At 35.3% G+C, this 13268-nt stretch overlaps 1 protein-coding gene across 4 annotated transcripts in view; it reads left to right on the top strand.

Annotated features, from left to right (window-relative positions):
• Positions 1-13268, top strand: part of ATG4C (autophagy related 4C cysteine peptidase) — a 178098-nt gene that overhangs the window by 19775 nt on the left and 145055 nt on the right. For all 4 annotated transcript variants that reach the window (XM_037827044.1, XM_037827042.1, XM_037827043.1 and 1 more), the window contains exon 3: positions 2558-2700. In XM_037827044.1, coding sequence (XP_037682972.1) covers positions 2625-2700 — 76 coding nt within the window. In that variant the 5' untranslated portion in view covers positions 2558-2624. The remainder of the gene's footprint in view (positions 1-2557; positions 2701-13268) is intronic.

The following is a 13268-nucleotide window of genomic DNA, read 5'->3' as shown; positions in this document are numbered from 1 at the left end:
ACTTTGGATTTAGAAAGTTCAAGGTTGGTGGCTTTCTGAAAAGAAACTTTTTAAATCTAAAAATAGTGTGCTTTTTTTTGTATAAAGTTTGGAAAGTGTAGAGAATAGTGATATTAAAGTAACCACACACAGTCTTAATCACAGAGATGCTATTGTTAATATTTTGGTGTACTTCTTTCTCCCCAATTTTTCACCAAGTCAGTGTCATACAATACATAAAGTTTTGGATTCTGTATAGTGTTTCTGTATTTTCACAAACTCTTTGGAAACATTTTTAATGGATGCACTGTGTAAAATTCACACATTTTACAAACACTTTTTCTTTTAACTTTTCCAAACATTGCTAAATTATGTATGCAGTTTTCTTGAGGAAAATTTTTCTTTTCTTTATTCCAGTTGTCATGTAAAATATTCTCATTTTAGCTCATGAGAATAATACTAGTGATATACCTGAGTTGCATTAACTTATCACTTCACTGATTCATTTAATAAATATTTTTTGAGGACCAACTGTGTACCAGGCAGAATTTAAGGACACTTAGAAAGTTTACAGTGTAACACAGGAAACAAGTAAGATACAAGTAATTACAGGACAGTGTGTTGAGCGCTATGATAGAGGAAGATGTTGGATCCTATGAGAGCTAAGATGAGATGCACCTGCCTTAGTTTAAAGTTTGGGAGAGGGTAATCATGGAAATCTTGCCAATCTTAACAGAAGAGGTGAAACATAAACTGGGTCTTAAGGACTCTTGGGAATAAGGCTGTCAAAAAGTAAGGGTGAGTAGAGAAAACAGCACATGCAAAGGAATGGAGGCATGTCAAGTTCAAGAAGCTTGAATATTAAAATGTCTTCAGCATGTGCTGCATGTGAGTGAGTGGATATTCTAGAGGAAGCTGAATAAATAAGCAGATGTCTTTCCATGAAGGGCCTTGAATGCTTAGCCTCAAGTATCTGGCACTGTGCCAAGTGCTGGGAGTACAGTCATGAACAAAGCAAAGTCCTTATCCTTGAGGAGCATACTTATAGTTTAATTCTCATTTACACACCAGCAATTCTCAATATCTCGAGTCCAGACATCTCTCTTGAGCTACAGATCTGTATATCCAACTGCCTACTTGATATCTCTAGAATATATTTAGAATATAAGTGTCATGAGAGCAAGCCTTTGCTCCACATTGCCTAGAATAGGGCCTGCCTATGATTTGTTGTATGATTAAACAAATACTTTGATCTTTTAGAGGAATCTCAAACTTCACATATCTCAAACTGAATTTATTATCCCTCTAACTTGCCTTTCCTACTGTTCCTTATTTTAATGATTGGCACCATCTATTTAGTTTTACAACCAGAAGTTTGATTGACGCATCCCTTTTCCTCACCTCCCGCATCCATTTCATCACCATTTTAAGACGGATTTTTCCTTGTATGTCCATTTCTTTCCATTTCCCATTGCTTTGGTTCAGGCTGCTACCATCTCTCTCCTAGACCTGTACAATAGTGGTAAACTCTCACCATCTTCTCTTGTACCTTTTCAGTCTCTTCCCCATGCTGTTTTTAGAGTAAAACAAATGAAAAAGTAAGCCCTCAAAATCTGATTATATTCTATTTGAAACCAGTTCCTCTTAGGATAAAGAACAAAATTCTTAGCATTGTCTACAAGGCTGTATGTCCTCTGGCCCCTGTCTAATCCTACAGCCTCATCTTGTGCCACATTTATTTATTTATTTATTTATTTATTTATTTATTTATTTATTCATTCATTCATTCATTCATTCTCTTCCAGTTCTTTCAATACTCCAGGCTTTCTCCTGCCTCAGAACTATAATATAATTAGTAGCTTTTAATATATGTTATAAAATAGAGAAATGCTTGTAGTAACACTTTTCAGTAGATGTTTATAACCCTAAAAGGGTAATATCCGGTGCAGCCTGCTTTTCCTAAAAAGTAAACTGTCTGTGAATTATTGCAAATAAGCACAGACAGTTTAAGTTACAATTCATTCCTCTTCCAGACTATATATACACACATCTCAGTTTTCCTTTAAGTCAGATATAAAATACTTACGTTACATTTATTCTTATTTTAAAGTAAGAAAACATCTTCTATTGCAAATTTATGCCATTCTATTTTTTTAAAATGCTGCAGTATTGCAACAAAGAATAAATGCTTTAATTAAAAAAAAAATTAGATTTATGTAAAAGTAGTGTTTTAATCAGTATAAGTTAAAGCCTTCATTCTGAAGATATAGCCTTGTCTAATTACAAATAAAATAAAATCTTAGGTATTTTCATAAGTGCCAAAGCCAAGATTTGTTTCTAAATTGATTTATTCAGTTGTGAGCAATTGGGGGAGATTATTGTTTGGTTTTGGTGATAATTTTATTGGTATTAAATGTTTTTGTAATTATAATATTTATAGAACATATTTTACTCTGTTTTGTAAAATTAGGAATTGGTTTGTTCATTTCCAATTCAAATTGTAGTTACTTAAGTAACTTTAGCAGTTATGAGAGCATATAATATATACTCATTACTTAAAATTTTTCTTTTCTTTAAGTCAGTACAAAAGATTAAACTCTACGGAAGAATGCAATCAAGTGATGGCTTCTTTTTAGAATTTGAATATGGAGGCAGCAGGAACAGATGAAGTCGACAAGCTAAAAACTAAATTTATATCTGCTTGGAATAACATGAAATATAGTAAGTATCATGATTTAAAAATTGTGTAAATCAGAAGAAATCTTTGAAACCACGTGCCATGCCCATTACTAAGTCACTGACAAATTACCTGAGGTTCCCTTTGAATAAAATATTTCTGTAAGGATTTTAGATAAGACTATCTCCAGAAGAAAGGGCCAAATATTATCATAAACATTACTTAGAAACTCAAGCATGCTAACTATATGGTCCTTTAAAAAAATTGGTAGAGTGTACTGATATCCTAATGGCTTGTGTACTTTTTTATTTAACATTCTAAAGTAGCTAGAATTTATTCAGGTGATGATAATATCTCAGTTCTTCAGACCCAATATCAGACAGCTCCATCTGTGAACCAGAGAGCAAAGCAAAATAGACCTCTGAATACATAAAATAGTTTTAACTCTTACAATTAGGTTATTGATCCATTTTAAGTTAATTTTATATATGGTGGTAGGGGTCACTTTCTTTCTTTTGCATGTGGATATCCAGTTTTCCCAGCACCACTTGAAGAAACTTTTTTCTCCACTGAGTGGACTTGGCACCCTTGTTAAAAATCAATTGGCCATACAAGTGTGGGTTTATTTCTAAATTCTATTCCATTAGTCTATATGCCTGTTCTTATGCCAGTGCCACACTGTTTTGATTATTGTAGCTTTGGAATAATTTTGAAATTAGGACATGTGAGTCCTCCAAATTTGTTCTTTTAAGATGGATTTGGCTATTGGGGGTCACTGTCCTTCCATATGATTTGAGGATTGGCTTTTCTATTTCTGTAAAGAAGATTGTGGGAATTTTGAATTGGATATTATTGAATCTGTAAATTGCTTTGGGTAATAGTGATAGCTTCACAACTTTAAGTCTTCTAATCCATGAACATGGAATATCTTTCTTTTAGCAATGTTTTGTAGGTTTTCATATATAAGTCCTTTTACATCCTTGGTTAAATTTATTTTTAGATATTTTACTTTTTTAGTTGCTATTGTGAATGGAATTGTTTCTTGTTTTCCTTTTTGGATTGTTCATTGTTGCTGTATAGAAAGATAACTAGTTTTGGGTGTTGATTTTGTAATCCATTACTTTGCTTAATTCATTTATTAGCTCTAATAGGTTTTTGTGTTTTCCTGTTAGCTTTTTCATAGATTCTTTGGAATTTTTTATATATAGGATTGTGTCATCTGTTTTACTTCTTTCTTTACAATTGGGATGCCTTATATTTCTCTTTCTTGCTTAACTGATCTGGCTAGAACTTATAGTATTTTGTTAAATAGCATTGGGGAAACTGGGCATTTCATCATTGCGTATAATTTCAGCTATGGAAGTTTCATGTGTGTCCATTAATATATTAAAGTTCCTTTTTGTTCCTACTTTTCTGAGTGTTTTTATCAAGAAAGGATGCTTGATTTTATCAAATGCCTCTTCTGCATCAGTTGAGACGATGTGGTATTTTTTTCCACTTTCTATTAATCTGTTATATTACATTGATTGATTTTCCTATATTGAACCATCCTTGCATACCTGGGGTAAATCCCCCTTGGTCATGGTGTATAGACCTTTTAATGTGCTTTTGGATTTGGTTTGCTATTATTTTGTTGAGGCTTTTTGTATCTATATTCATAAGGGATATTGGTCTGTAATTTTCTTTTGTGGTATCCTTTATCTGGCTTTGGTATTGGGGTGATGCTGGCCTCATAGAATAAATGAGGAAGTTTTTTCTCCTCTTCAGTTTTTATGGAAGAGTTTGAGCAGGACTGGTGTTAATTCTTCTTTGAATGTTTGGTAAAGTTCACCAGTGAAACCATCTATTCTTGCATCTTCTTTGTTATGAAGTTTTTGATTACTAATTGAATCTCTGTATTTGTTATCAGTGTATTGTGATCTTCTATTTCTTCTTCCAGTTAATAAGGGTGTTTGACAAAATTTGTCCATTTCATCTCAGTTGTCTAATTTGTTGGTATACAACTGCTTATAGTTTCCTCTTGTAAGCTTTTTATTTTTGGAACGTTAGTAGTAGTGTACCTCCTTTCATTTCTGATTTTAGTTTGCGTTCTCTCTTTTTCTTTGACAGTGTAGCTAAAGCTTGTAAATTTTATTGATTTTTTTAACAAATGAACTTTTGGTTTCATTGATTCTATTTTTTTTATACTCTATTTCATTTATCTCTGCTCTAGTCCTTACAATTTCCTTCCTTCTGCCCAATTTGGCATTAGTTTGCCCTTCTAAATCATTAAGGTGTGAAGTTAAGTTATTGATTTGAGATCTTTCTTCTTTTCAGTATGGACATTTAAACCTATACATTTCCCTTTAAGCACTGCCTTCTTTGCTTTATCTCATAAGTTTTGGTATTTGTGTTTTTCTTCTCAGTTGCCTCAAGGGATTTCCTAATTTTCCTTGTAAGTTCTTCTTTGGCCCATTGGTTGTTCAGGAGTCTGTTGTTTAATTTCCACGTATTTGTAAATTTTGATTTTTAGCTCTCTGTTTTTGATTTTTATCTTTTTTACATAGTGTTTGGCAGATACTTTGTATGATTTCAGTCTTTTAAATATTAAAAAAATTTATTAGAGCAGTTGTAGGTTTTCAGAAAAATCGTGCAGAAAGTACAGAGTTGCCATACACTCCCCTCCCCCCCCACACTGTTTTCCCTACTATTAACATTTTGTATTAGTGTGGTACCTATGTTAACAATTGATGAAACAATATTATTATAATTATATACTACAATAGTTTATAGTTCACATTAGTGTTTACTTTTTCATGTAAGCCTTAAGAGCTATAAGTTTCCTTCTCAGCACTGCCTTTGCTGAATCCCGTTAAGTTTTAGTATGTGTTTTCCTTTTCATTTACCTCAAGATATTTCCTAATTTCTATTATTTCTTTTTTGACCCATTGATTGTTAAGAGTGTACTGTTTAATTTCTACTGCCTTCTTGCCTCTTGTTTTCTAATGAGAAATTGGTAATCTTATTGGGGCTCCCTTGTACATGACATGTTGCTTTTTTCTTGCAGCTTTCAGGATTCTTTCTTGGTCTTTGGCATTCAGTGGTTTGATCGTAATGTGTCTGGGCATGGATCTCTGCCTTTTTTTCTGTTTGGGGTACATTGGTGTTCTTGAATGTGTATATTACATCTTTCATTAAATTTGGGAAGTTTTTGCCATCATTTTTTGTGTATTTCTTTGCACCTCTCTCTCTTTGTTCTTTTTGGACTCCCATAGTGCATATATTGGTATGCTTGATAATGTCTCAATCAGTGGTCTCATACACTATTGACTTTTCATCACTTTTTTTTTCTGCTCCTCAGCCTGAATAATTTCAGTTGTCTGCTCTTCAAGTCCACTGATTTTTCTTCCATCAGCTCCAAGCTGCTGTTCCCTCTATGGAATTTTAAAATTTCATTTCTTGCAGTCTTCAATTCTAGTATTTTTGTTTATTTCCTTTTTAAAATTATATTCTCTCTCTTGGAGTCTCATTTTGTTCATACATGTTTTCCTGTTATTTCTTTCTCCCTGTTTCCCTTTAGCTCTTTGAGCTTACTGAAAATCATTTTTTTAAGAGTCTTTTTTTGATAGCTCAAAATCTGGTCTCCTTAGCTCATGGTTTCAGAAATTTTATCTTGTTCCTTTGGATGGGCCATCATTTCTTTTTTCTTTGTTTGTCTTGTAATCTTTTGGAGCACACTGTACATTTTAATATTTTAAAGTGCTACCTCTGGAGCTTAGTCTCTGAGCTGTCTGCTTCTTAAATGTCCATATGACAGATTTCCTTCAGTGACAGGAGCTAACAAAAACAAAACAATGCAAAAAATACCTTTCACAGTCTTTGCAAATTGGCTCTTTGTTGGCTGGAGGTTTCCTTCAGAGTTTCGTCATCCTACCAAGAAGATCGGCTTGAGGCTTAAGCATACAATCCCGACTGGTCTTTTCTGACCATGCATTATATCTTGAGCATGTGTGCATGGTCCTAGAAATTCCCACATTTACAGGGATCAAAAGCTCCCTCATCTCCCTTGAAATAATCCCACACTCCCCTTCCCTCTGGGTGCTCTATTGCCTGTCTTAAAGCCAGTGATACTTTGATCTAGTTGCTTTGAATTGATTGTTTTTACACAGATGTGGATGTTTGTTAGTTGCTTCTGTGTGTATGCCAAGTTCTGGGGTAGTGAGCCAGAGACAAGTGTTCTGGTTCAGTCCTTTGGGCTGTCATTGGAGAGACTGGCACAAATATACATGTACCCCAGTAGGTACATAGGATTTACTCCACTCCCTCCTGAATTGGACCAGGGACCTACACTGAGAGTGTAGGATGTTTTCCACATTGAGCCAGAAAGCGAGTAGGGATGGGAGCGGGCAACAAGGGCACCATAAGCTTTTCCTACCATTTTTATTTTATCGTGAAATTTTTTCTTCTTTTTTTTTCCCCTACCATTTTTAGGTTGCCTTTTCTTGTTTCAGCACTTGTCCAGTTATTGAGAATTTTAAACTCTTACCTGGACCTCTGTGGAAGATGGATCTGCCAGGTTTTGTTAACTGTTCCAAAATTATGTGGGTGAATGGAACCCTACAGGGTCTCACACCACCGTCTTGGTTGTTCCTTAAATCCGATTATTCTGTCTTTTAAAATTTATTGAGACTTGTCTTATGACTTAACACATGGTCTGTCCTAGAGAATGATCTGTATGCAATAGTTTGTTTATAATATTAAGTTCTCTTTTTCCTTGTTGCTCTTCTTTCTAGATAGTCTATCCAGTTTTGAAAGTATATTTGAAGTCCCCTATTAATGTAGAACCATCTATTTCTACCTTCAAATCTGTTAATTGTTTGCATATTTTAGGTCCCTGTTGTTAGGTGAATATATGTTTATAATTGTTATATTCTTGATCAGTTGGCAACATTTATCCGTATATAGTGTCCCTCCTTGACCCTTGTAATGGTTTTTATCTTAAAGTCTATTTTGTCTGTTATTGGTATAGTCAGCCTGCTCTCTCATGCTTACTATTGGCATGGAATATTTTTTTCTATTCTTTTATTTTCAATTTGTTTCTTGTAAATGGCATTTTGTTGGGTCATGTTTTTTTTAGTCTATTCTGTCAATCTCTGCCTTTGCACTGGATAATTTAATTGATTTGTATTAAAAGTAATTAATTACTGATAATGCAGGACTTAATTCTGCCATTTTGCTCTTTGATTTTTGTTAAGTCTTACACCTTTTTTCTCTCATTTCTTCCATTACTGACTAGTTTTGTATTTAGTTGCTATTTTGTAATGAACCTTTAAAAATCCCTTTCATTTTCTTCTCTGTAAATTTTTTCAGATAAATTCTTTGTGGTTATCACATGGTTTAAGTTTAATTCTAAAACTATAACAATCTTGTTTGACGTGATAACTTAATTTCAAAAGTATACACATACTATGTACTTGCACTTCTCTATCTTTAAGTAGTTTTTGTCACAGTTACATTTTTATACAGTGTCTCTCCAAAACCACATACTTATCATTTCTTTTTATCCTTTGCATTCAGATTCTATAAGAAGTAAAAGTGAAGTTGCAATGTAAAAATACAATAGTACTGGCATTTATATTTACCTGTGTAATTGACTTGACTGGAAATCTTTATTTCTTCATTCAGGTTTGAGCTACTGTCTACTGTTCTTTCCTTTCAACCTTAAGAACTTTGAGCATTTCTGGTAGGGCTGGTCTATTGGTGATGAACTCCCTCAGCTTTTGTTTATCTGGGAATATCTTAATTTCTCCCTCATTTCTGAAGGACGGTTTTCCAGATACAGAATTCTAAGTTGGCAATTTTGTTTTTCTTTCAGTACTTTAAATATGTCATTCCACTCCCTTCTTGCCTTCATGGTTTCTGTTGAAAAAGTGGCGCTTAATCTCATTGAGACTCTCTTGTATCTGATGCATTCCTTCTCTCTTGCTGCTTTCAGGATTTCTGTCTTAGCTTTTGACCATTTGATTATAAGGTGTGTAGGTGTGGCTCTCCTTCATCCTGTTTGGAGTTTGTTGATTTCCGTAGATGTGTATATTCATGTCTTTTGTTAAATTTGCGAACTTTTCAGCCATTATTTATTCAAATAGTTTCTCTGCTCATTTCTCTGCTTCTTTTCCTTCTGGGACTCCCAAAATGCTTATATTGTTATTCTTGGTGGTCTCTTAGGCTCTGTTCACTTTTCCTCATTCTTTTTTTTTCTCTCTGCCTCTCAGATTTGATAATTTCATTTGTCCTTTCATCATGTTCACTGATTCTTTCTTCTGTCAACTCCAATCTGTTATTGAAACTTGGTAGGGAATTTGTGATTTCAGTTATTGTTGTTTTCAGCTCTAGTATTTCTTTTGGTTCCTTTTTATAGTTTCTCTTCATTGATGTTCGTATTTTGTTTATATATCGTTTTTCTGATTTCCTTCAGTTTGTCTTCTATGTTTTCCTATAGTTCTTTGACCAAATTTAAGATTGTTTTTTAAGTCTTTGATATGTCAGAATTTTTGGCTTCTTCATTAGTGGTTTATGTTTTATTTTGTTCATTTGAATCGGCCAGTGTTTCTTGTTTCTTTGTATGTCTTGTGTTTTTTTTTTTTTTTCCTGAGAGAGAGAGACAGAGAAGGGAGATGGGGGTTGGGGGAAGAAAGAAAGAAAGCTAAAAAGAAATAAAAACACCTTTCCCAATCTTTACAGGTTGCTTTTGTGCAAGTGCCCTCCTTCAGAGCATAACCAGCTTTACAGTGAGCCTAAACAACAGCCAAAGGAAAACGGTTGTTTCTTCTACAATCTTTTCTGAACATGTGTCTTGTCCTGGTCATGCGCATGTGGCCTTATGAATTGTGCCCTCTACCTCAATCTCCCTGGTGCTACTCTTCCCCTAGAAACTTTGAAATCTTTCTTCCTAGTTGTGAGTGTTATATTGTATGTCTTTTAAGCCATAATACTTTGCCCAGGCAGCTGCAATTTGTTTCCTTTTGTTAAAATTTTTTTTATTTTCTTTTTTTTTTATCATGCATATCATTTTCATCATTCCTTTTTAATGCTGAATAATATTTCATTGTATGTATATACCACATTTTGTTTATCTGTTCATTGGTTGATGGATACTTAGGTTGCTTCCATCTTTTGGCAGTTGCGAATAAAGCAGCTATGAATGTTGGTGTGCAAATATCTGAGACTCTATTTTCACTACTTTTGGATGTATACCTAGCAGTGGATTGTCAGGTCTTATGGTAACTCTGTACTTACCTTGCTGAGGGACCGCCAAACTGTCTTCCACAATGGTTGTACTGTTTTACATTGCCACCAGTAATGAATGAGTGTTCCTGTTCCTCCACATCCTCCCCATACTTGTAATTTTCCATTGTTTTTTAATAGTAGCCTTTCTAGTGGGAGTGCAATGGTATCTCAATGTGATTTTGAGTTGCATTTCCCTAGTGGCTAGTGATGTTGAACATCTTTTCATGTGATTTCTGGCCATTTGTGTATCTTCTTTTGAGAAATATCTATTGAAGTCTTTTGCCTTTTTTTTAATTGGGTTGTTCTTTTGTGGTTGAATTGTAAGATTTCTTTATATATACCGATACCTGGATATCTGGTACCGAAATATTTTTTCCCATTGTAGATTGTCTTTTTAATTTTGGCAAGGTCCCATTTATCAGTTTTTTTGTTGCTTGTGCTGTGGTTGTAAAGTCTAAGGAACTACTGTCTAGCATATATCTTAAAGACGCTTCCCTATGTTTTTTTTTTTTTTTGTTTTCTTTTTGTTCACCCACCATACATTCCATCCTAAGTGAACAATCAGTTCCCTGTATTATCACGTATTTATGCATTCACCACTATCACCACTATCTATATAAAGACATCTCCATTTTTTCCACAAAGAAGAAGAGTCAAAGAAGGTAGAGAGACAAAAGAAAAAGAAAAGAGAGAGAAAAATGACAGTTAAAAAGCAACAAAAGGAAAGATAGGATTAAAATAAAGTACCGTAAAAGAGTCAGACAGCATCACCAATGACAAGAGTCCCATACCCCTCCCTTACATCTCTCTGTTATAGGCATTTAGCTTTGGTATATTATCTTTATTACATTAAAGGAAGCATAATACAGTGTTTCTGTTAACTGTAGTCTCTAGTTTGCATTGATTGTATTTTTTTCCCCAATACTACCCTATTTTTAACACCTTGCAAAGTTGACATTCATTTGTTCTCCCTCATGTAAAAACATATTTGTAATTGTATCGCAGTTGTTGAGTGCTCTAGGTTTCAGTGAGTTATACATTCCCAGTCTGTATCTTTCCTCTTTCCTTCTGGTGCCCCACATGCTCCTAACCCTCCTCTTTCAACCATACTCACAGTCATCTTTATTCAGTATACTTACATTATTTCTACCACCATCACCCAAAATTGTGTTCCAAACCTCTCACTCCTGTCTTTTCCTGTCTGTCTGTAGTGCTCCCTATAGTATTTCCTGTAGTGCAGGTATCTTGTTCACAAACTTCCGTTGTCTGTTTGTCAGAGAGTATTTTAAACTCTCCCTCATATTTGAAGGACAGTTTTGGCAGATATAGGATTCTTGGTTGGCGGTTTTTCTCTTTCAGTATCTTAAATAATAACACCACTTCCTTCTTGCCTCCATGGCTTCTACTGACAAATCTGCACATAGTCTTATCAAGCTCCCTTTGTATGTGATGGATTGCTTTTATCTTGCTGCTTTCAGAATTCTCTCTTTGTCTTTGACATTTGATAATCTGATTATAATGTGTCTTGGCATAGGTCTATTTAGATGTTTTCTGTTTGGGGTATGCTGCACTTCATGGATCTGTAATTTTATCTTTCATAAGAGATGGGAAATTTTCAATGATAATTTCCTCTATTATTGCTTCTGCCCCCTTTCCCTTCTCTTTTCCTTCTGGGACACCCATGACACGTACAATTATGCGCTTCATGTTGTCATTCAATTCCCTGAGACATTGCTCATATTTTTCCATTCTTTTCCCTATCTGTTCTTTTGTGTATAGGATTTCAGGTGTCTTGTTCTCCAGTTCCTAAGTGTTTTCTTCTGCTTCTTGAAATCTGCTGTTATATGTCTCCATTGTGTTTTTCATGTCTTATATTGTGCCTTTCATTTCCATGGATTCTGCCAATTGTTTTTTCAAACTTTCGATCTACCCTATGTTCATCCAGTGTTTTCTTTATATCCTTCATCTCTTTGGCCATATCGTCCCTGAACTTGTTGATTGGTTTTTGAATCGATTTAGCGTATTTCTTTGAAAATCTTTAATTGATTGTTTCATTAAAGTGAAACAGTATCTCAACTGTATCTTAATTGAGGTGTAATTTTCCTTTGACTGGGCCATATGTTCATTTTTCCTAGTGTAATTTATAGTTTTCTGTTGTCTAGGCATCTGGTTTCCTTGGTTACCCCAAACAGATTTTCCCAGACTAGAATGGGCTCAGGCCTCAGAATGGGGCTATATGCAGTGTCAGGTTTACCTGAGGGTGTATCTTAGAAGATTGACAGACTTTCCTGTGAGGTCTCTAGCTACTGTGCTTTTCCCAACCTGCCCAGCAGGTGACATCTTTCAGCCTGTCACTCCCGACTGATGTAAGGAGGTGTGGCCCGTTTAATTCTCTGTGTAGGTTGTTTCTGTTTTGACTATTTTCCACCAGATCCTGGGGTCTGAGTTCTGAAGGGAGGGCTGGTACTAGAGCTGGGCCGACCACCTTCCTCTTAAGGAAGATATACCCACAAGGGAGTTATCCTCTGCATTTGAATTACTCCTTTGTCTCTCTGACTCTGTTAACTCCACCCCTGTCTGGGTCAGAGTGTTGCAAACTGAAAATGGCTGTGGCTGTCTCCACTGAGCCATTCACATTGAGAGAGAGAAAAAGGGAAAGGAAGCCCCCCTTCAGAGCCAGTCCATGGCCCCCCAGTTTCACCCATCGGTCAGAGAGAACATCTGATCTTCTGGGCTACCTTTCCCAGGGCACAGGCATTTTCTGGCTCTCTTAAGTTCAGCTGTCTTTAAAAGCCTCTGTATTTTTCCTTCTTTTTTTTAATTAATTTTTTTTCCCTTCAGCCCCACCTCCTCTCCACTGGGAGTGACCTCAGGGTACTTTGCTGCTTGTTAGGGGTTTGTCTATGTTTGTCACTTGTATTCAGCAGTCCACATTTGTTTGTTAAAACCCCAGTTGGAGCTAGGCTGAGCTATATTCGCTTGCTCCAGGAATGCTGCTTTCTCCCACAGCGAGGTCTTGCAGCTCAGCCTGCCATGGGGGGAGTGGGCTCCCGGTGCGGTTCTGCAGTTTTTACTGACAGATTTTATGCTGCAATCTCAGCCATTGTGTGGATAGTCACGATTGTCCCCCATCAGTTATTCCAGATTATTTGCTAGTTATTCCTGGTTGTTTATTAGTTGCTGCAGGGGACTAACTAAATTCCACACCTCTCTATGCCACCATCTTGCCCCTCCTCTCCCCTTCTCTCCCCCCTATGTTTTCTTCTAAGAGTTTATAGTTCTGGTTCTTGTATTTAGGCCTTTGATACATTTTGAGTTGACTTTTGTATATTGTATGAAGTAGGGG

Source organism: Choloepus didactylus, chromosome 2, assembly GCF_015220235.1.
Source record: "Choloepus didactylus isolate mChoDid1 chromosome 2, mChoDid1.pri, whole genome shotgun sequence".
Lineage (NCBI taxonomy): Eukaryota > Metazoa > Chordata > Mammalia > Pilosa > Megalonychidae > Choloepus > Choloepus didactylus.
Note: the sequence above shows the minus strand (reverse complement) of the source record. Positions and strands in the feature narration are given on the sequence as shown.